The 22,459-nt window shown below is 56.3% G+C and overlaps 1 protein-coding gene across 4 annotated transcripts in view; it reads left to right on the top strand.

Annotated features, from left to right (window-relative positions):
• Positions 1-22,224, top strand: part of SGSM2 (small G protein signaling modulator 2) — a 35,186-nt gene extending 12,962 nt beyond the window's left edge. The window contains exons 3-25 of one of the 4 annotated variants that reach the window (XM_049860657.1): positions 1,114-1,276; positions 1,571-1,732; positions 2,048-2,115; positions 2,202-2,347; positions 2,671-2,805; positions 3,345-3,469; positions 3,861-3,928; positions 4,147-4,307; positions 4,429-4,555; positions 6,228-6,362; positions 10,091-10,244; positions 11,847-11,911; positions 11,998-12,143; positions 12,620-12,748; positions 12,918-13,100; positions 14,815-15,204; positions 15,481-15,605; positions 16,147-16,229; positions 16,441-16,550; positions 16,980-17,076; positions 17,607-17,774; positions 17,977-18,038; positions 19,779-22,224. In XM_049860657.1, the coding sequence (XP_049716614.1) occupies positions 1,114-1,276; positions 1,571-1,732; positions 2,048-2,115; positions 2,202-2,347; positions 2,671-2,805; positions 3,345-3,469; positions 3,861-3,928; positions 4,147-4,307; positions 4,429-4,555; positions 6,228-6,362; positions 10,091-10,244; positions 11,847-11,911; positions 11,998-12,143; positions 12,620-12,748; positions 12,918-13,100; positions 14,815-15,204; positions 15,481-15,605; positions 16,147-16,229; positions 16,441-16,550; positions 16,980-17,076; positions 17,607-17,774; positions 17,977-18,038; positions 19,779-19,862 (3,086 nt within the window). In that variant the 3' untranslated portion in view covers positions 19,863-22,224. Of the gene's footprint in view, positions 1-1,113; positions 1,277-1,570; positions 1,733-2,047; positions 2,116-2,201; positions 2,348-2,670; positions 2,806-3,344; positions 3,470-3,860; positions 3,929-4,146; positions 4,308-4,428; positions 4,556-6,227; positions 6,363-10,090; positions 10,245-11,846; positions 11,912-11,997; positions 12,144-12,619; positions 12,749-12,917; positions 13,101-14,814; positions 15,205-15,480; positions 15,606-16,146; positions 16,230-16,440; positions 16,551-16,979; positions 17,077-17,606; positions 17,775-17,976; positions 19,623-19,778 lie in introns of those variants that run through there. The other 3 variants (XM_049860660.1, XM_049860659.1, XM_049860658.1) reach the window with 3 other exon arrangements.
• Positions 22,225-22,459: the final 235 nt, after the last annotated feature.

Genomic DNA, 22,459 nt, shown 5'->3' with positions numbered 1-22,459 from the left:
TTTCCCAGAGCATTCAGATCCTGTTCTGTCTGACTTCAGAGCCAGACTCTGCAGCTCAGCACTGTTTCCAATCTCTGTGCACACCTGCAAAGTGAGGGGAGCGCCTCCTCCCACCTGTATCCCCCTATGCCTGGTGGCTGTATGAGGTGGGAAAGGGGGCTCTGGTCAGTGTTTGGGCCCTGGGTCCTAGTCCTGGCTCTGCCACTACGTGACTGTGACCAAATCTCTTCCCTTTTCTAGGCCTTTCCCTCCTCACTTATAAAACAATTGGCCTAGCCTCAATAATGGCCAGGCTTCTCCTCTCCCCGACACATCCACACTAATATTTTTAGAGTCTATACATGCCTAGGGTAGCTCCTTGCCCTCCCACACCCAGCTCTTTTTTCCTTCCTGGGTCTGTCTGCGGTAAGCAGGATCCAGAGGGAGAGCTTAATCCTAGCCCCTAAAACCATGAATGAATGAAGGGAAGCCCTCCCAGCATGGAAAATGGAAATCTCCACTTGCCCTTGGCTGCTGGGCTCATCAATAATTCAGGGCCACCGTCAGGTCTGGTCTCTGCAATGGCTGCATCAATATTTTAGCTCCTTCTCCAGACCCTGTTCCTTAGCAACCACATCATCTGTGCTCTCTAGGAGGGTTGCCAGGCCACGTGTTTCCTGCCACCCTCGCCTGTTGGTGCTGTCCACGTTCACTCGCCCTTGTGTTGGGGTGGAGGCACTCGTGCCACCTGGAGCGGGCAGCTTTGATCCCCACAGCCCCAGGGTTGATGCAGCATTTGGGAGACATGTATACAGCAGACGTGGGAGAAGGATGGTGGGGCATATCAGAGTCCCCACAGGGTCACGCTGGGCAGGAGCAGAGGCATGGGGAGGGGAACTTTGAAAGGAGGTCAGGCTTCCCCATAGTATAGCCCCTGTAGTATATAGTATTCTATAGTACAGTGTATGCTATAGTATAGCTTACCTGAGCCTGTGAAGCCCTTACCCTATTTCTAGCATGGGTCAGGGTCTGCCCCTGCCCCTTTGCATCTTCACAGGTATGGAGGAGAGGGGGTGTTTCTCCCTGTCACCCTCTCTTGCCCAGGCTCAGGTGCTGTTTTCCTCTGCGGCCCAGGTGCGGTGGAGGCTTGCCTCTTGCATCAGCTGAGGCGCCGTGCAGCTGGCTTCCTGCGCAGTGACAAGATGGCAGCTCTGTTCACCAAGGTGGGGAAGACATGCCCAGTGGCTGGGGAGATTTGCCACAAGGTACAGGAGCTACAGCAGCAAGTAGAGGGCAGGTGAGCCCAGGGACTGCCCCTCCCACCTGTTCCTCCTCCTGTTTCCACCTGGCATTTGCTACTTCCCAGGAATACCCATCTGAAGGTTGGCTTCCAGGCCGGTTTCTCACAGGGCTTCTTGGGTAAGGGACCAGCCTGAGGGTGGAAGTTGGCCCCTTGTGGGGGCCTCACATGCTCAGTCCTCGGCTGCCGTTTGGTGGCAACAAGCCCCACTTCTGGTGCCACCAGCCGCAGGAGCCTCAGCCAGGCTTCCCCCTGAACCCTGGCCCTCCTGAAGCTTCCCTCTCTTTGTAGGAAACCCTTAGGGGGCAGCCATGAGGCCCTGCGGAGACAGTGCTCTGCCAGCGGGAAGGCCCTGACCCTCAGCCCGCAGGCCTTGAAACATATATGGGTACGCACAGCGCTCGTCGAAAAAGTGCTGGACAGGGTTGTGCAGTACCTGGTGGAGAACTGCAGGTGACTGCCCATCCCCCAAGGCAGCCCCTCTTCCCTCCTGCACCCACCTCCCTGCTCAGTTCTGCAGCCTCACGCTCAGCTGCTTGACTGACATGCACGTCAGCCTGTAGGCATGCCCCTTCTCCTGTTTTAGATCACAGTAGGTGGGCTTGGCACTGGGCTTAGGCTCTCCACAAAGCTCAGTCCTTACAGACTGTTTCTTCTTGGTGACTGACATGGATTTGTCTTCGTGGGGACTACCCTGCTTGGGGAGCTCAGCTGCCCTGGAATGAGTTCGGGAGCCCCAACAGTTTACCCTGTCTCTCCTCCTTGCAGCAAGTACTACGAGAAGGAGGCATTACTGGCAGACCCTGTGTTTGGTCCCATCCTGGCCTCTCTTCTAGGTGAGCCTGAGAGCACAGAGGGCTGGGCTGGGCCTGCGGTGGCTGAGGGGAGGCAACACTGTTGGGAGCTGGCTGTCTCTCTGCAGTGGGACCCTGTGCCTTGGAGTACACTAAGCTCAAGACAGCTGATCACTACTGGACCGACCCTTCTGCTGACGAGCTGGTTCAGAGGCACCGGATCCGTGGGCCCCCCAATCGCCAGGACTCCCCTGCGAAGCGCCCAGCCCTAGGAGTAAGTGTCTCTCTCCCCGCCCCCTGTGCGCATTCCAGGCTACGCCCATGGGTCTGCAGGGAGGGGAGCCTGGCCTCCATGCTCCTCGAAGGCACAAGATGGGTCTTGGGGGTGCCATAAGATCATTACTACCCTAAGCGTGCCTTCTCCCCACTTTGGCACATGCCAGTAGCACAAGGCAGGTCCGTGACTGGAGAGCAGGAGGTGGCTGAGAACAAACTTGGGGCAGGAAGGACCCAAAGGGTCAGCCAGAGAGGGCTGGCATGGGTGCTCAAGGTCTTTCAGCCCATGAGGCTAGGGGCTAAGTCTGCCTTTCCCTGTAGATTCGGAAGCGGCACTCAAGCGGTGGGGCCTCAGAGGACAGGCTAGCTGCCTGTGCCCGGGAGTACGTGGAGTCCCTGCACCAGAACTCCAGGACGCGGCTGCTGTACGGGAAGAACAATGTGCTGGTGCAGCCGGTAGGAGAGCCTGATGCTCCAGCCCCCAGCCTCTCTATCATCTCCCAGCTCCCAAGCCCCAGAACAGGGACCCTCCAGCCATGTTCGTTCCTTTCCTGAGGGCCTTGAGCCGGAGAGAAGGGGAACAGCTCCCACCCCACCTCGCTCTTTCATTAGACTCACGCCTGGCCTTGAGCAGGTGGGAGCCGGGCGTGGCATCTCCTCTGGGCTAACTGAGAACCAGGCCATCCAGGGGTGGGAATGACAGCCAGCACGCGGGGTGGACACCTGTCCTGAGTGTTGCTGGCCCAGGATGCCCCTGGCATCCAGGAGGCTAACAGGCCAGCCAGAGGAGGGAGACGCCCAGATCTTCCATGAGGGCCTTGTTCTGCCTGGACTCCTACCCACCCCGGTCTAGGACCCCCTGATTGGCCTCTCCTGGCCTCCCCTGCTCCCACCTGAGCCCTTAACCTGCAACCACCTGCGCCCTTAACCGCAGGCTGCCCCTGTGAGCCCCTCAGCCCTCATCATTTCAACTTCTGGTGTGTGTTTCTCTATAGAAGGAGGATATGGAGGCTGTGCCTGGCTACCTCTCGCTGCACCAGTCTGCAGAGAACCTCACTCTGAAGTGGACCCCCAACCAGCTCATGAATGGGACTCTGGGGGACTCTGAGCTGGAAAAGAGGTGGGGGCTTTAGAATTCTCTCCCAGGAGCTCAGGGAGGGGAGCGGGGGCTCATGCCCCAGGGAGGGCATGGAAAGACCCTGCCTGCCCCGAAGGCAGGATTCACTCCTATCCAGATGCCAAGACTTGCAGGGAAAGGCCGCCCAAGCTCTCTAAGGTTGAGCTAGGGCAGGGCATGAAGGGGTTTGCCTGAGCCAAGCTCTAGACGGCCGAGACTGCCAGGCCCTGTGCCAGGAGGACAGCACAGGCCCAGAGAGACATGGCTGGTTGGGAACACATCTTGGCTGTGGTCATTCTATCAGGGTAGTTTCAAGGGCTTTTGGGGCTAGGAGAAGAGGAAGGCCAGATGGAAGGCTCTAGGACACAGTGACACCAATCTGGTTCCTTTCCAGTGTTTATTGGGACTACGCCCTGGTGGTGCCCTTTAGTCAGATTGTCTGCATCCACTGCCACCAGCAAAGTAAGCCTCCCTCATTCTGTGTGGGGGTGGGGAAAGAGAGATGCCTTTTGTCCCAGCCATGTACTGTGCCTGGGGCCCTTTGGACTTGTCGACCTGTACTGGCGTCCCCTCTGAATGAGGCCCCTGGTCACGCCCCAGCTTTCCTGGACTCCTCACACCAAGTACATGGAGCCCGGCCACCTGGCCCAGCCTCACGTTTACCCAATTTTACCCCCCAGAGAGTGGGGGCACGCTTGTGCTGGTGAGCCAGGATGGTATCCAGAGGCCGCCGCTGCACTTCCCCCAGGGCGGACACCTCCTGTCCTTTCTGTCCTGTTTGGAGAACGGGCTCCTGCCACGTGGACAGCTAGAGCCCCCACTCTGGACCCAGCAAGGGAAGGTACTGCAGGGCTTGGGAGGCTAGGGTGAAGGGGTGTATGGGGTGGGTCCTCTGCCCTACCTCCTCTTTTCCCCAGCTGCCCTGGACAGGCTGACCGCCGACCCCACCTGTCCCTCCGCAGGGGAAGGTGTTCCCCAAGCTACGGAAGCGCAGCAGCATACGCTCGGTGGACGTGGAGGAGATGGGCATGGGGCGGGCCACAGACTATGTATTCCGGATCGTTTATCCTGGCCACAGGCATGAGCACAGTGAGTGTCCCAAACCCCACCCAGCAGAGGAAGAGAAAGAGATACTCAGGGAGGGCAGGGGGTGCAGTGTACCTTAGAGGGGTGGCAAGCAGAGCAGGTGGGGGTGGAGGCCCGTTGACTGGAGGTCATGGGCCAGGCCAGGTTAAGACAAGAGGCTCATCACTTAGCCTCTAAAATGGACCTTTTAGCCATAGGTCATCCCTTTGAAAAGTTCCCTCTCTGCTATCTAGCTGTCTCCCCCCATCTCTTTACAATAAGACTCTTGACTCAGCAGACCCAGCTGTTGCTCTGCAACATCCTCTTAGTCATTCTTTCATGTCCTGCCTTAGAAAAAAAATGTGGGGAGACTAGAAATAGAAGGCAGAGGACTCGCCATTCTTCCTGGCCTGCCTCCTGATCACCACAGGCAGCCGGGATGTGGGATCAGTGCTGCTTTTTGGATGATGCAGATTGTTTACTGACTTCACGAGGGCCTGAGCCCTACTGACCAGAGGCACTTCAGCTGGAGTAGGGATTTGTCTCTGAAGACTGGAGACTTAGAACGGCCCAGGGAACTTTGGGAGCCGAGAGACCCAAAGTCAGCTTGACCCTCGTGGATCCTAAGTTCCTAGGTCCTTTGCTCATTCCTCCCTGCCCTACTGTAGACACACAGCCCTGGGCCAAAGAACGCTTATCTGTAGGTGTCTACCAGCACCGAGGTTCCCTTCCTGCCCAGAGTGCTGTTGCTACCCATGGGTCTCTCTAGGCCAGACTTGCTTTTCTTGCAGGTAAAGTCAGGGAATTTGCCAGCCCAGAGCATTTATTGCCAGCAAAACCACCTACTACCCTGCCTCCTAAACTTCCTAGCTTGTGCCAACTCAGAGGACACTCCATATAATCCACACGTTGTCATTACCAGGTGACGGATGGCCCAGGCCATGCACATATCCACAGCACAAGCAGCCCCAACAGGCTTGGAGGATGTTGGGACACTGGGACTCTGCCCCCTACCTTCTTACCCCCACAGATGCGCCTGACAAGGAGACATATCTTTTGCCAGAATGTGTTTGCAAACCTGGCATTTAAACTTGGGCTGTTTCTCAGGTTTGATTTTTCGGTCTCCACTTCCCCTCTTTAAGCTTTGGCATTTCCCAGTTCTGTTCATGTCCCTGTTCAAGGACCACTTCCCCAGAGGTGAGCTAGAGCCCAGAGAGGAAGCCAGATGAGTCCCTCAAGTTCCTTGTGAGCAGCTCTGGGGAAGCGTTAGGAGAAAGTTGAGTTTATAGTCTGAAGGAAGGATTTGGGGTAAATCTCAGATGTGGTCCAGCCTGACATGATAAAAGGTGGAGAATGATCAGGACTGTCTGCCAACAGTTGAGCCCAGCCTTGGCCAGGGCTGGTGAGCCCTGAGCTGTTGGCCTACCCCAGATGGCCCTGTCTCTCACTGCCCTCGCTGCCGTCCTCAGTTCTTTCCTCTTCTTCCTAGAGGGGCCTCCTCAAGGGTGGCACTCTGTAGCTGCCTCCCATCCTCACACTTCTTTCCCTACTCCCCCAAATAAGCCATCAAAAGAGCTCTTAGGCGCCCCCATCCACGTCCTGCAGGTTCCAGGTGACCCCGAACTCCATTCCACCACCCTCGAGGAGGGCCAAGGGTCCTCACGCCTCTGCCTCTCTCGCTGTTGTCTTTGAGCAGTCACTATTAACTACCACCACCTAGCGGCCAGCCGCGCGGCCTCGGTGGACGATGAGGAGGAAGAGGAGGACAAACTGCACTCCATGCTCTCAATGATCTGCTCGCGGAACCTCACAGCTCCCAATCCGATGAAAGGTTTTTATCCTTGCCCTCTTCCTGCCCCACCTCATCCCCCGCCCCACCCCCCTGGGCCCACCTGCCACGAACCGCAGGGGCTCTGACGGCAGTGTTGGCATTAAGGGACTTGGGCCCAAGGCAGTTCCCCTCCATCGGGAGGCAGGTCAGGGAAGGCCGGAAGGAGGCTCTGGCAAGGGGAGGCATGGTACAAGAACAGGTGGCTCTTGGGCACCTAATCCAGTGTGTAAGGAGAGGGTTTCACACCTGGGAGGGAAAGGATCCATTGGTGGACAGGTCTGCAGTTTCCTGGTCACCCCCACAGGGCTCTCTGAGCCCAATTTCCACTCCTGAGGATCATGCCGGCGGCAAGTCCAGTACAGGGGTTTCTTTGTTCTTTGATGTTGATGGGGAAACGCAGCCTCTGGGCCCTGTACCCCTGACTCCTGAATTAGCAGAAACAGGACAGGGGGACGGGCTTTCCTGGGCAGGGGTAGGGGTAGAGATGGGGGGCTGGGGGCCACCATGGAGAGACCCCAGGGCTCAGTTTTCTCAGCAGGAATGGCCTGGTGCTTTAGTATGAAATCTGGAAATAGCTGCAGTGTTCAGGAAGGGGCACCGGCCATGGTGGCATGAGATCTTGCCCCGGAAACGCCTGTGCTTAGCTCTGTGATTTTGACCACGTTTTTCACCACCCTCCGAGCTCAGTGTCCTCGTCTGTGCCAGGTGCTGTGCAGGCACTGGGGGTGTAGGGCAGGAGGTTAGGGGTTCCCTCTCCACAATTGCAACATGTCCTTCACTGTAAGCAGCACAGCACAGTGCTCACAGCCCCTCATCATTCCTCATCCATGTCACAGAGCTGGATGGTGGAGAAGGATCTCCACCTGTTTTGGAGAGTGGTCAGCCAAGGAACCTGTGAGGGCCAGGAAGGGAGCTCAAGAGGGGGTTAAGAAGGGGTAAGGTCAGCTCTTGCATAGTCGAGGGGAACTTCCCTACTTTAGGGCCTGCTTCTCCCTTCCCACTCATTCTCATGCCACAGAATTAATTGCTTCTTCTCCTTGCCTGGCCCTCAGAAGGTGTCCAAAAATATGTAACACTTCCCTTATGCTTCCGCGGAGTTCTGTCAAGAGGCCTGATCCCTTAGACCAGCCCCATTCCTGGGCAGCCAAGTCTGTGCCATAGAACAGCCGGAGCACAGCCTTAGCATAGCCCTGTAGCTTGCCCCCTCTTGCCGGCCACGTGCCTGCCTCGTGCCTTCCCTCTCTCCTGTGGCTTCCAATAGGAGGAGTCTGTGGGCCAGGCCCTGTGTTTATTTCCTGCCTGCCACCTGGCTTCTTGCAAGCCTTGGCTTGAGGGCTCATGCTTATTTACATGTTAGCTGACTTTGAGCCGTATGGGAATGCTGAGATCTGGGGAGAGGGGCAAAGAGCCCCTTCTTACCCCATGTGCAGCCTCCCAGGAGCCTGGTCATCAGGCTGGGGGTTCCCAGCAGAGCCCTTGTCTTGGCAGACTTGGCAGTAGGAAGCCCATCGCTGACCAGTCTTGGGCCTGAGTTCTTATCCTCTTGGGGAACTCAGAGGATCAGACCAACCCATTATGGAGCCCCTGGAACTCCAGTACTTGGGAAAGGGGAGGAGATGTGAGAGCAGAATCAGAAGTTGGTTGGGAGCTGGGAAGGAAGCCCCCACTGAACTCCAGTCCTTAATGACAACACTGTTGAGTCCGTTCTGCTAGCCATTGCTTTTCCTGCAACATGCTTGACTTGTGCATGTGACTCAAGTGGCAGGTGTCCAGACCCCCTCCCTCCCCCCTTTTCCTGCTGCCTCCCCTACCGAGCAGAGATGCTGTTCACTCTAATTCTGCCCCAGGTCAGACGCCTTTCACTCGGAGTCTTAGGGGCTGTGGGGTTCAACCGTCCTGATTGTTTGCTTTAAACTTTCCTCCTGCTCAGAGGAGAGAGTCAGAGCCCAAGCTGACCCAGCAGACCCCCCTGTCCAGCCTGCTGCCCCTCGCCCAGTCACTCCCGAGCATTAGCACTGGGTTCATTCAGAGACGCAGTGTCAATGCTGGCTTGTTCAGCTCCTTCCTGGAGAATTAAGGTGAAGAGCATTGCCCCTGGAGACTTGCCTTGGTCGGGCTCTGCTTTCTGGGCATGAACTTGTTTCCCTGTCAGCTTGTTTCCCCCACCCTCCGCCCCATCGCCTTCCCTTCCTGCCTGCCTGCTGCCTGCCCACTGGGCCTGCTCCCACCCCCAGCCTCCCCACCACCAGCCTCTCCTGCCTGCTCCAGGGCATGAGCTGGGCGCCTGCCTGCCCCTCTTGCACCTGTTCTCCCCTTCTCACCCTCCCACCATCTCAAGCATGGCTTGTAACCCCTCACTCCCAGAGCTGCAGCCCCTCCTCACCAACTCTGTTCCCTTAATTTGCCTCCTGGTGGAGCTGAAGGGCCAGACAGCTACCAAAAATCCCAGCCACTGTCTGGGAGGAGAGTCCTGGGGCCAAGGCAGGACAGCCTGGGAGGGGACAGGAGAGGGCTCAGCTCAGCCCTCTCCACCAAGGCACAGCTAGAGGCGGAGTCTGGCTGCACACACACCAGGCCTGGGTCTGCTCCAGACTCCTAGCAGGCAGGGCCGAGCTAAGCCAGGTCCACACTAGATGGGCAGAGAAAGGTGCTGCCAAAGGAAGCCTCCTGATCATACGCACGTCTGTTTCCTGGTTCTTCCTTACTCTTGCCAGCTTTCTCCTGCTCTCTTGCATCATCTCCTAGTCCTTTCCCTTTCTGCCGTCTCTTTGCTTCTTCTTTGTGAAACTCATCTGGCTCATCTGCCAGAGGGCCCCTCGAGCAGTGCCCTGCCCGCTGGCCCTGGAAGCTCCCCAGGGTCTTCAGTTCTGATTCAGACCAGCTGGGCTGCCGTGAAGGTGTCAGTCTGCTGGGGGTATAGATGTATCCAAGGAGCTCTCTTTGCTGAGGCTGTACCTGGGCACATTGTTCTGTGACTTGCACTCAGATGGTTGGCTGGTGTGCCCAGCCACCCGCCTCCCTCAGTGGCCTGGCAGCCCTGGGAATTTGGCTTTCCTTCCAGCTCACCTGTGCATTTCTGGGAGGCCACCCACCGTGCTGGGTGCAGATAGGCTGAGCGAAAATAGAGAGGAACTCAGGAGGGCCACGTGGGCTGGCAGTATGGGCCCGGGCTGGCTGCCAGATCTGGAACCCCAGGGGCAGGACAGGTGGCTCTGGGGCTCCTCAGGGGCTTTAACCAGTGAAGCCTGCCTGGCACAGGAGGGTTCAGAGTTTGTAGTGTTCGCAACACCTTCCTGCTCATCTAGGAGTTTGACCAAGAGGACCAGGCTGAATCCTTGAAAGCCAAGCTAGTTGGCAGCAGCATTGTAGGACACTCAGGCCTTTGTTGTTCCTTCTCTTTCTCTCCCCTCCTTCTAGAAAAACAAGTGTTTATTCCATTGTCAGTAGAGAGAGACAAATGCCATCACCCACAACTCAGTCAAAGTATTTTCTCACAAGCAGAAAGACACCTGCCGACCCTCTCCAGGCTTGGTGGAAGCTGGGAAGTAGCAGGCACCCTCTCTCCACCATTTCCACCTCTGGGCTCTGGACCAGGGAGGCACCAGCCTGTGGTTTTCCACCACCGGTGACTTCATGCAGCAGCTCTGGGCGCAGAGGTGGGCATGCTGCAGGGTGCTTGGGGGAGGAGGCTTGCCAGCCTCTAACCCTGGCCCCCTTCCTGCCCTCAGATGCCGGTGACATGATTGAGATGCAAGGCTTCGGGCCCAGCCTGCCAGCCTGGCACCTGAAGCCCCTGTGCAGCCAAGGCTCCCCCTGCCTCTCCTGCTCCTCCAGCAGTTCCCCATTCGCCACCCCGAGCCACTGCAGCTGCATCCCCGACCGGTGAGTAGGCAGGGCCCAGGCCGTCAGCCTCCCAGATGATGTGTTTGTTCATGGGTGCGTGTTGGTCCTTAGGGCCCATGTCACTTGCCTGACAAGGTGGCCCCTGGAGCTGGACACACCTAGGTTCTAATTTCACTTCTGCTAACCACTACCCATGTGATTTTGGCAAGTTATTGAGTCTCTACGTTTCTTTTCTTTCTTTCTTTCTTTTTATTGTGCTTTAGGTGAAAGTTTACGGCCCAAGTTAACTTCTCATTCAATAACTTATATACATACTGTTTTGTGACACTGGTTGCAATCCCCACAATGTGACAGTACGCTCCCCCTTTCCACCCCAGGTTTTCTCTGTCCATTCGTCCAGTTCCTGTCCCTTCCTGCCTTCTCATCCTGCTTTTGGACAGGAACTGCCCATTTGGCGGTGTATATTTGATTGAACTAAGAAGCATGTCCCTCATGTGTGTTATTTTTTGTTTTATAGGCCTGTCTAATCTTTGAAAAGTGGGCTTTAGGAGTGGTCTCAGTTCTGGGTTAGCAGAGCGTCTGGGGGCATAGTCTGGGGAGTTCCCCCAGCCTCTGTCAGACCAGTAAGTCTGGTCTTTTTACGTGAATTTGAATTCTGTTCTACATTTTTATCCTGCTCTGTCTGGGACTCTCAGTTGTGTTCCCTGTCAGGGCTGTCATTGGTGGTAGCTAGGTACCATCTAGTTCTGATCTCAGGCTGGTGGAGTCTCTGGTTCATGTGGTCCTTTGAGTCTCTACGTTTCTCAGCCTCGGTCTCCACATCTGTAAAATGGGGATAATACAATCATTTGCTTCCCTACTCTCCCTGCCTCGGGGTTCACAGACACGTACATGCTCAGGCCTGGGGAGCAGAAAGGTGGAACCGGCACGGCAGCCGGGGAGCTCAGGAGCATCTTGGAAAGTGGTATCCAGAGGGACTGAGGAAAGTGCTGTGTGTTCTGGGTTTCTCTCCACCCTCACGAGCCTCTTTGACTGCCCATTGGATTCTCTGCCCATCCCATCCCTCACAGCCTGAGGTCAAGGGGTGGGGGCAAAACGTACACACAGTGACAAGGCTCTGGAAAGGCAGTAAGGCCATTGGATAGAGGCTCAGGAGACTGCGAGAATGTAGAGCCCTGGATCCAGAATCTGGGCCTCTGCCCACCCATGTGACCTTGGACAACTAACTTCACTTTAGTGAACCTAGGTTTCCTCGTGAAAATGGAGAGAACCACCTGAAGGTCATCAGAAGAACAGGCAAAAAATGAAGGAACAGGTAAAAAAGAGAACCTAGCAAAGGCGTGAACACCATTCCCACGCTGCTGCAAGCATGTGGCAGATGCCCAGATGTCTGCTGAGCGTCCTCAGGCATATGACCTGAGAACAGGATCTGTGTCCACGTCAGAAAGGGGAGCTCACCGGTACTGAGCAGCTACTATGTGCTAGGCACAACTCTGGGCATTCACATAGGTTATTTCTCATTTAGTTCTCACCAGCTCCTGCTCCCACCCCAACCTGAGTGCCTCACCTGTTGCCAAGCTGGGGATGTCCTCTCACCAGATAGGCCCTGCCCACCCACTCTGAGCCTGGTTGCTTCCACAGGTTGCCCCTCAGGCTACTGTGTGAGAGCATGAAGAGGCAGATTGTGTCCCGGGCCTTCTACGGCTGTGAGTATGGGGTGATGGGGCAGTGAGGGGCCGGGGGCAGGCGAGGGAAGGCACTGTGGTCACTGGTTTCTGGCTCCCCACCGCAGGGCTGGCGTATTGCCGCCACCTATCCACGGTGCGGACCCACCTGTCAGCGCTGGTGCACCACAACATTATCCCACCAGACCGGCCCCCAGGGGCCCCCGGGGGCCTCACCAAGGACGTGTGGAGCAAGTATCAGAAGGACAAAAAGGTACACGCTCTGGGGGTTGCGGGCCAGGGGCCAAGTTGAAGAGCTGGGCTGGGCAGTGGTGAGTGCAGAGTAGCCTATTGCTGGAGCAGCTTGCATAGACTGAGTGTGCGTTGAGGTGAAACCCAGGTAGGGGTGGGGGTGATGGGCCAGGGGCCGATGGCCATGGGTGACTGAGGTCATGGTGAAATCTCAGACAGCTGGGTTTATTTGGGAAGAGTACCGGCCTGGAATCCTCTCTCTTCTGTGCTGCTCTGGAACTTGGGTAAATCTGCATGGTTCTGGGCTCAGTTTCCTGCTCTGTAAGGAAGAAGGGTTGACATAGATCTCATCCCACTCTCATCTGGGGTGAGGTAGGTGTGGCCGCACACAGCAGGACTTGCCTAGGCCTCAGCAGAGTGACTGACCCACCCTCCGTAGCCCCCTCACCACGGGGTGTCCATGGGGGCTGCACAGTCTTTGCTCCTCGGGTCCCTCAGAACTACAAGGAGCTGGAGCTGCTACGGCAGGTTTACTACGGAGGTGTGGAGCACGAGATCCGCAAGGACGTCTGGCCCTTTCTACTCGGCCACTACAAGTTCGGCATGAGCAAGAAGGAGATGGAGCAGGTAGGGGCACTGGTTCCCGTGGGGGTGGGAGCCCAGGGAGGGGGCCTCAGAAGCCTCAGCCACTTCCCATCTGGAGGGAAGCGTGGCAGAGAAAGACGTGAGCAGAGCGGCTGCTCTAGTCTCCAGCTGCCCCAGCTACCCCCGTGGTTACGGTATGATCTGAGTGCAGGTAGATGCTGTGGTGGCGGCCAGGTACCAGCGGGTGCTGGCGGAGTGGAAGGCCTGCGAGGTGGTGGTGAGGCAGCGGGAGCGAGAGGCCCACCCCACCACACTCGCTAAGTTCTCCTCAGGCAGCAGCATTGACAGCCACGTGCAGCGCCTCATCCACCGGGACTCTACCATCAGCAACGACGTGAGGAGCCTGATGGGCAGGGGTGGGCGGTGGGGGCCAGCATGTGACTCACGGGCGACCCGAGTGCTTGCCCGACCTCTAGTGCTCAGGCTCGGTGTGTCTGTGTCTCATTGCTTTAACTGAAAAATGCAGTAACTGTATAGGGTTAGGCTCCCACTGCTCTGGGCAGTGCATGTGGACATGTTTTGAGAAGGAAGCCATGTTACACCGATGTTACATGTTCGTGGTGTGTAGGTTTGGATTGTTTCTATGAACCTGCAGGCAAAGATGGACTTGTAGGCATTTAGGGAAGCCCTCCCCCTGTAGAGGGACCTCAAGGCTAGGAACAGGTTCCTCATCCCAGATCCACTGTTCACAAGTATCTCTGGACAAGAGCTTTCTGACTCTGGGCCCCTCTGTTTCCCCTTTCAGTTCTAATATCATCTGATTCTAGAGGTCTCACCCAGAGCTGTTGGCCAGAGAACAGGGGGACACTCAGTGAGGTCCCTTTGGGGTCTACTGGCAAAGGCCCCCCCCAACCCTGTGATGTTTTCTCTCATCTTATAGGATTGGCTGTGCAAGGCCAGTTCAGAGCCTGGGTAGTTCTTCCCGGCATCACCCCTGCCTTTGGGTGGACAGCAAGTTCTAAACCATAGCTGCTTAGTCCAACCAGCACTGCTAAGAAGTTTCATTTTAAGGATACTCTTTTACATCTTGTTACTTCAATAAATCCTTGTTAATTTTTTAATATTAACAGAAAACCCAAGTTGGAGCAAAACTTAAAGAAATATCACTGCCAAAACACTCTCCTTTTCCATGTGCTTTTTATTAATCCCCTGTTCATCATTGACCTCTCTCTGCCTCTGACATTGAGCTGTATAAAACTTGAATCTGCAAAATGCCCCAGCTGCTTAGCTCGAGGATAGCGGTACCTTTCCTCACTGGCAGTATTCTGAGTCAGGCTCTCAGGTGCCTCAGAACCATGGTTTTACCCATTACTGACTCAGCACTTCATGCTCTTTGCCCAAAGCGAAAACTGCTTTCGACATTCCTTTCCCTGCATAGTCTAAATAAAAAAAAGAGGAGGGGGAAAAAAAAGGTCTCTGTAGGTCTCTTGGTTCTCTGTGATCTGTCTATGGTGGTGGACTATTTCCAGTCAGTAAGATATCTCCTTTCACTCTTTATCTCTTCTCAGCTTGTCTGAAACTAATATAAATGTTAGGTACTTGCTAGAGAAGTTTTCTGGCTTGTTTTGCTGGGCATTAAATACTGCATATAAGCAAAAAACTTGTTTCTTCTAAAACCTCCCGCTGGCCCTCACCCCAGGTACCCCCAACAGCCACATCAAGACACCAATAATGAAGTTTCCTCAGGCTGATGCATTCATGTGACTTGAGGAGAGCCTTGTGGAAGGAGACTTAGCTCGAATGGGCCACAAAGTATCCAGGCCTCCAGTTCCCCTTCTGCCGACACCAGTCCCAGGAAACCCTAAAGCCCCTCATAGTTGTCCTCATGCTCCCGAAAGAGGCCTTAGGAGGGGACCCTGGTTAGGGCCCAAAATGGTATCTTCATGATTGTCCAGAGCCTGAGTTCCCTCAGAGGGGAGACCCAGAGCCTAGGAGTCTATGGGGTGTGGAGAGAATAATGGCTCAGTGCTGACCCAGGAAGGAGGCAGGGAGCTGGGGAAGGTGCCGAAGTACAGGTGTGAGCCCCACCATCTGTGTCACCCCACCAGGTGTTTATCTCTGTGGATGACGTGGAGCCCCTGGGGCCCCAGGGCACTGAAGATCCTGGGCCCAAGCCTGAGCAGGAGCAGGAAGCGGGAACCCCAGGCACTGCCGTGGTGGAGCAGCAGTCGGTGGAGTTCGACTCCCCGGACTCAGGGCTGCCGTCCTCTCGCAACTACTCCGTGGCCTCAGGCATCCAGTCCAGCATTGATGAGGGGCAGAGTGTGGGCTTCGAGGAGGAGGACGGCGGTGGAGGGGAAGAAGGCTCCGACGGGCCAGAACCTGTGGCCCATGCTTTCTCTGAGCCCCAGGATCCCAGCCAGGAGAAGGCCTCACAGGCCAGGGAGCTGGTGGAGGCAGGGGAGGAACTTGCGGCCATGTGTGCTGCTGCCTACACTGTACGTGGGCGTTTCCAGGCGCTGCCCTCAGCTGGCTCCGAGGCCTCCCTGGCATCCCAAGGCTTGGGGACAAGGGCTGCGGGGTGGAGGTAGGGATGTGCTGACAGTGCTAGAGGTGGACACTGAGCCCCTTTTTCGGCATCGCCGGGGCACTCTGCTCTCCCAGCCCCCTCGGTTCCCTGCCCTTGTTGCATTTCTTCATTTGGGCATCAGCCACTGCCCCCAACCTTGGAGAGGCTGGCCAGCCCCACCTCTGAGGGTCTTCTACTCTTCCAGATAGAATTACTGGACACCGTCGCCTTAAACCTGCACCGCATAGACAAGGATGTGCAGAGATGTGACCGCAACTACTGGTACTTCACGCCCCCCAACCTGGAGCGGCTCCGGGACGTCATGTGCAGGTGCCGCTGTGGGGCCGGGCTGGGGTGAGGTGGGGGTGGGAGGCAGGGCCCACCCCACAGCCGGCTGCTGCCAGTTGCTCTATGAACCTGTGTCAGGTTCCCAGAGGTGCCCAGCTTCTCTCCATGCCTGTATTGGACTTGGCTCCCTCTGTCTGGACCACTTTGTCCTGCATGTTACCCCCACACCCACCCCTCTTCATTTTCTGCAACAACCTCCACTTTGGCTACCCTTCTTCAGGAAGTCCTACCTGATATCCCTCACTCCAGGGCTGCCCCTGCCCCAGCAAACCAAGTTGGGTGGCCTCCTGATTGTCTGTCTTCCCCGAGTGCCTGAGTGTCTTGAGGTCAGGAGCAATGGGCTGTTTACCATTGTCCTCCCCCTGTGGGGCCCAGAAGAAGTACATCAGGGCTGTGGAAAGGCTGGTTTCTGGGGAGCAGGCTGCTTCAGGGACCCTTCCTAGACTGCCCTTCAGCCTATCCTAGGAGTCCCAGAGGGGAGAGGAGACTGGGGCTGCCCCTGTGACTCTGCCTGGCATTTCAGCTACGTGTGGGAGCACCTGGACGTGGGCTACGTGCAGGGCATGTGTGACCTGCTGGCACCTCTCCTGGTCATCCTCGACAATGGTGAGGGACGGAGACCCCACGTCCAAAGCAGGGTGCCCCAAATGGGGTTGGGCTGACACAAGCTGGAGAAGGGAAAGGAAGACCACTGGGTCAGGACAGTGGGAGCATAAACCAGCCCTGTCCTCTGGGCATGGGACCCTTTGTGTAGTGAGGAGTCTGTCTCCAGAGGCCGGGGGCACCCCCTGCCGACTTTACTCCTGTCTCCCCTCAGATCAGCTGGCCTACAGCTGTTTCGGCCACCTCATGAAGAGGATGAGCCAGAACTTTCCCAATGGGGGCGCCATGGACACCCACTTTGCCAACATGCGCTCCCTCATCCAGGTGAGGTCTGCAGCCCCCGTGGACACATAAGCTGACACCACTGGGCTTGTCCTTCTTCCACAAAAATGTTCTTTCCGTATATGCTTAATTTTGCTCATTAAACAAAAAAAGACACTTTTTTTCAGTGTTACAAAGTGAGGAGGAATATGAGTGTGTGAATGCTTGTGCCCGTGAAAGTTCTGGTGAACGTTGGGGGTGATGATGAAATCAAACACCCAGAAAATGGCATAACACCGTAAAGAGTCCAGCCCAGAGAGATGTACAGGGCAGCAGAGTGTGATCCCATCTGAAGACACCGGAGGGGAGACTGTCAGGCCCAGGACAGCAGAGAGGCTGCCAGCCAGGCCTCCCCGGGCGTGGAGGTGAGGGGCTCTGGGGAGAGGCAGCATCCAGTCAGTCCCTGTCCTTTTTCTTCATCCTCAACACCAGATCCTGGACTCAGAGCTGTTTGAACTGATGCATCAGAATGGAGACTATACCCATTTCTACTTCTGTTACCGCTGGTTCCTGCTAGACTTTAAAAGAGGTAGGAGGTGGGTTGGATCGAGGGGGTTAGCGGCAGCAGGACATCCTTCTTCCCCAAAGTCAGTGTCTCTCAACCATAACTACACTTTGGAATCATCTGGAGAACTTCTAGAAAATACCAGTACCCTGGGCCCCATCCCTGGACTTACTAACCTGGACAGGTGTTTTTAAAAGCCCTCCCCCAGGTGATTCCAAAGTGCAGTCAGGCTAGAAAAATACTACCCTAAGGCAATGGTTCTCAGAACTTTTTTCAAACAAAACCTCACCAGGGCACCAAGGTGTAAAGCCTAGTAAGTAAAGCTGTTCTGGCTGATGTGAAGTGCAGTCTGGGGTCTGCAGAAATTACCAGGAGATGGGCAGAGTCTTGGACCAGGGTAGGGAAACCCTGCTGTTAGACCAGGCTGTGTGTGACCGGGAGAATCCAGGACTTGGGCCCCGGGAGCTCCGACTCCCACGTGGCTCTGTGCAGAGGACAATGGTCAGCCAGGCCAGCCAGACTCAGCCTTAGCCCTAGCCCCTTACTGTCTCCAGAGCTGCTATACGAGGATGTGTTTGCCGTGTGGGAGGTGATATGGGCTGCCCGACACATTTCCTCGGAGCACTTTGTCCTGTTCATCGCCCTGGCCCTGGTGGAGGCCTACCGTGAGATTATCCGTGACAACAACATGGACTTCACTGACATCATCAAGTTCTTCAATGGTATGGGCTGGTTCCCGCTAGATTTTAGCAGGGAATGGGGCGTCTGCTCCTAGCCTGGGCAGGGTTGGAGGGCTTTTCAAGGAACATTGGGGTCCCTTCCCTGGAAGCAGGATGTCAGAAGTCCAGTAGTGGGGACGGGGCAGGGTGGTCAGCCTGCTGTCCTCCCTCCAGGCCTCTCCACAGTTATCTGTGTTTCCCCCAGAACGGGCTGAGCGGCACGATGCCCAGGAGATCCTGCGGATTGCCCGGGACCTCGTCCACAAGGTGCAGATGCTCATAGAGAACAAGTGAGGGCTGAGGCTGGGAGGCGGCAGCCGTGCAGAACCGGGGCTCTGGGCCCCTGGGCCGCAGCAAGGCGACCGGAAGGGGCGTTGCAGCTGAGACTGCCCAACCCCCCACTGACCCTGCCTGCTTGACTGTGTTACTAACAAAGTGATTGTGAGCTTGGGATCCGACTGTGGGCAGTGCTGGCCCCACAGGGCAAGTCGGGGGCCAGGATGCCTTTAGACCAGGGCCGGGATGGGAGAGCTCGGCCTCAGGAAGCTGCTGCCTGGGGGGATACCTGTGCACTCCCCACTCAAACAGCTGGGATTAGTCACACTGCCCCTGCAGCCACAGCCTGGACTGTCCCCACTGCCTCTCTTGAGTCATCTGGGCCCTACAGAGTTAGCAGGGGCTGCAGTTGCCCGGGCCCTGCCTAGCGAGGTTGTTGGGACCAGGGAGCTCTGTACTGTATCTCCCAAGAGGCCCTGTGCAGGCCCAGCATGGTGCAAACCAGCCCCAGCTGGGCAGCGGGAATGACTGCGAGTTCATTCACTGGACACAGGTCCTGGGTGGGAGCAGCCCACTTCAGCAGCACTGCCACTGCCTTTGGCCACCCGAGGTGCCCCCCATCTACCGCGCCACCTGTACGGTGCACCCACATGTGTCTGTACCGTCTCTCTCCACCTGCCTGTGCTTCACGCAGCAGATGCATCCCTGGAAACTGTGTAAATGATGCTTTTGCCACCGGGATGATCTGGAAGGCGGTGGGGGCGCTTGCTCTCTAGAGGAGAGCAGAGTGGTTCTTTAGGGAGGTGAGTCAGGCAGCCTCCTCTCAGGGACAGGCCCCAGAGCTCCTGGGAAGCCCATCGGCCCTCCCAGGCATCTGCTGAGTCCCTGGGGCTGAGGGAGGCAGGAGTGCCTGGGTCTTCCCTGCTTGTCCCTTGTGGGAAACAGGGCTGGCTCTGCCATCTGCTCACTTCTCAGGCTTCTGTGAGGCCTGGGGACCCTCTCCCTCACAACGCCCCTTAGAGAAGCCTTACTTGCTGGGGTGCTGGGAAGGGCCTAGCCCCTGACCCCAGGCCTAGGCATGCTGCTTGCTCTGTTACCCCTACGTACCGCCCCCCCCACTACAACATGTGCAGGGTAGGCCTTGCTCTGGAGCCAGGAGGCCGCATCTGCCAGGGGTTGGGGCCTGCCCAGCAGTCACTAAGGCCTGGTAGACGTCTTGCATCTGAAACATAGGAAAGGGCCCAGCAGCCCTTTTGCATCCAGCACAGCCTTCCCAGCCACTGCCCCTCCCTGGGCTGTGCACAGCCTGTTTGGGGGCCAGCCCACCCCATTGCCCGTCCCTGTCATCCATGAGTCCTTGGCTGCCACCAAGCACGGGTGGCCGTTGTGTGCCTGCCTTAGTGACTCAGTGGTTTTGTGAGGAGCAGAGTGTGTATGTTTTTTTGGCTCAGAAATTATACTCTTCAGTGTAATAGACCAATAAACACAGCATTTGGCAACGTGGGAGACTCTGGGGGCTGCTGGTGGGCTACACTGGACAGTGACTTTGTGTGCTGGGGAGTCCTATAAGCTCCACGGTCGAGCGGTGAGAGGGCCAGTCCCAAAAGGCAAGGATGGGGGAAAGAGAACCAGAGTTTCCAGGAGAGGTACCTCAGACTGGAGGCTGTGGGCTGGTGTGGAGGGTGATAGCCCCTTGAGGAACTTCACCCCCAAGTCGTGGTTCTTCCTCAGACTGACCAACGGCATCGCCAGCCTCTGATGAACTGGAGTATACACCTCTGTGCGCTTCTTCCCCAGCCTGCCTGCCCATCCTGACTGGGCTCTAGCAGTGAGCTTGGGCCTTGACTGGGAATCTACGGACTCCAGCCAGTGATGAAGAGCCCTCCCGCCCCTCTGGCCTCTTGACCCACAGCCCTCTCAACTCTATCTTAGGGATGTCTGCCTCGGGCTAGGGCGTGGGGAGAGGGGAAACTGGGGTTGGAAGGGGTCAGGCCCTGCTGAGTCCAGAGGGAGGACTTAGGCCAAGGCTTGGAAAGGGTACAACTCAACAGAAGACCCTCATCCCTTATGCCCTTCCCCCATCCTAGTGCCTCTGGTCCAGTCCCACCCTGGATGCTTCTGCCTGAGGCTCCAGATAGAGGACTCCACTTACGCAACACGTTGCCTCTGGTGCCAGAGGACACTGGCTTTCAGGACATTAGGGCCTGTTGTCAACTCACTCTCAGAGCTGAAAATCCCAGGACACAGCTCTGCCTTACCCATCTGGGGTCCTGGCAGGCTGTTCCCTGCTGTTAGGGACTAGTGGCCCACAGCTGCCCAGACAAACCAGTTGACAGGGAGCTCTGGAGCCAGGGAGTAAGTCAACATCATAGACCTCTCATGTTAACTCATCCCTCACCAGCAGACTCTGTGGCCTGGAGCTATCAATTCCCTGTGGTTTCCTCCCCTTGAAAGAAATTCTCCAAAGGGCCTGGATAAACTAGCCTGCAGGCGGCCCAGTTTGTTCACACGCTCCCACCCTCTCCCTATTCCACCTGGAAGTGCTGCCCTTCCAGGACTTCCAGTACCAAAGGCCATCCCCACAGCCAAAATGGTGGGTCTGCTGGGGGTAAGGGCAATCCGGGTGTGGGCAGGAAGCACAAGAAGCACAGGAGAGGTGCCATAAAACACCAGCCCAGGTAACTCTCTCAACCTTGGAAAGTAAGCCTTCTTCTTTCACAGAGCCGGGACTTGTTGCCATGCAGGTGTTATGGAGTAGAACTGCTCCGTAGGGTTTTCTTGATTGTAACCTTTTTGGAAGCAGATTGACAGGACTTTCTTTGTGGCACTGCTAGGTGGACTCGAACCACCAACCTTTAGGTTAGTAGAGCAAACCATTTGTGCTACTCAGGGACATTTTCATAAGGCAGGCGCTGGTAAATGGAAGAAGCTGGGTTCGTATTTGGGCTTTGTTGTGGTTACCTGACCACAGACTCCTCTCACAGGTTCCAGCTGAGCTGGGGGAACTGTCCTTTGATGGGAGCTCATGCCTGTCCTTAAATTGTGACAGATGACACTGGGTCATCACTCGTAGGGGCAGGGTCTTCGTCTGTGTCCCCAGTGCTGGGCATAGTGCCTGGTGATGAGTAGGAGCTCAGGAAGTGTTAGCCCTTCCCTAAATAGGGACTGAAGGAGCCCTGGTGGTACACTGGTTAAGCACTCAACTGCTAACCAAAAGGTTGGCATTTCCAATCCACTCAGCAGCTCCGTGGCAAAAAGACCTGGCCATCTGCTTCCATAAAGATTACAGCCAAGAAAATGCAATGGGGCAGGTCTAAACTGTCACATAGGATTGCTATGAGTCTTAACAACAAAAACAAAGTGGGCCAGTGGAAGTGATCCATCGCTTAGGAAGCTACCAGCAGAGGGAGCCAGCATCTCACAAGTGAAAGCTGCAGAGGTTGTGGGACAATAGCAAAGGGGTCTGACCATTCCTGAGGCTGGTCCTTCTCCCTTAAGGGACCAGACCCCGAGACATTCCTGACCACTACTCCCTTCCCCGTGGGTAAAACCTTCCCCTAGACCCGACCCAGGAAGAGAAGCTGTGTCAGATCCCCCATCTGGGGCTGTCAGGCAGGTGCCATCAGGGAGTTAAAAAGGTGCGACTAGGCAGCCTTGGCCAACCTGACCTACAGCTGGGCCAGGTATTTGCTCCCTGACCTCATTTCCCTCAGCACTCCTGAGACAGCCCGCCAAGCTTCCAGGTTCCCTGGACTGTGGGGAGAGATGTGTCGGTGGGGACAAGGGTCTTCCAGGCCCAGCTGAGAACATGACCCTGACCCTAGTCTCCAAGCTTTCCCCTTTCTTGTTCCCTCCCCTGAAAGGACAGCTTTATGGACTCTCCTGTTGACTTGTCATAAGAGTGCATCCCGGCTCAGGGAGCCCCTCACCCTCTGTGCCCAGACCCAGAGGCAATTCCTACTTCCCCACTGGAACTTTCTGGAGTTCAGGAGTTCCCGATCTACAATAGGCCCCTGGATAGAGTTGGCAAATGTTCCAGGAAGAACTCTACTGAATTGAGAGCTGGCGGTAGCTCCAACAAGTCCCAGGCTAGCCATGCGACCTTAAGGAGTCTCTCAGTCACCTTGAACCTGTTCCCTTATCTGGCCAAACGGGGCTAGTTCTTGGCATATTCACTGTGCTGTTGAGATGAAAGATAATGTTCATAAAAATGGTTTGAGGAAGTATAAAGTGTTGCAAAAGTATAAGGAAAACAAGTACAGTGTTCGAGCATTGTTGGGATCACAACTGGAAGGTCCAAAAGCTTTTTCTAAAATTGACCAGCATGGAGGTTACTGGATGGCCAGGCCCCAAACATCCGGGTAAGGAGGGGGACCCCCTGCTGGATCTTTCCCTAAAGGCCTCATCTGCCT

This window comes from Elephas maximus, chromosome 19 (assembly GCF_024166365.1).
Source record: "Elephas maximus indicus isolate mEleMax1 chromosome 19, mEleMax1 primary haplotype, whole genome shotgun sequence".
NCBI lineage: Eukaryota > Metazoa > Chordata > Mammalia > Proboscidea > Elephantidae > Elephas > Elephas maximus.
The sequence above is the reverse complement of the archived record's forward strand: the minus strand, read 5'-3'. Positions and strand labels throughout refer to the sequence as shown.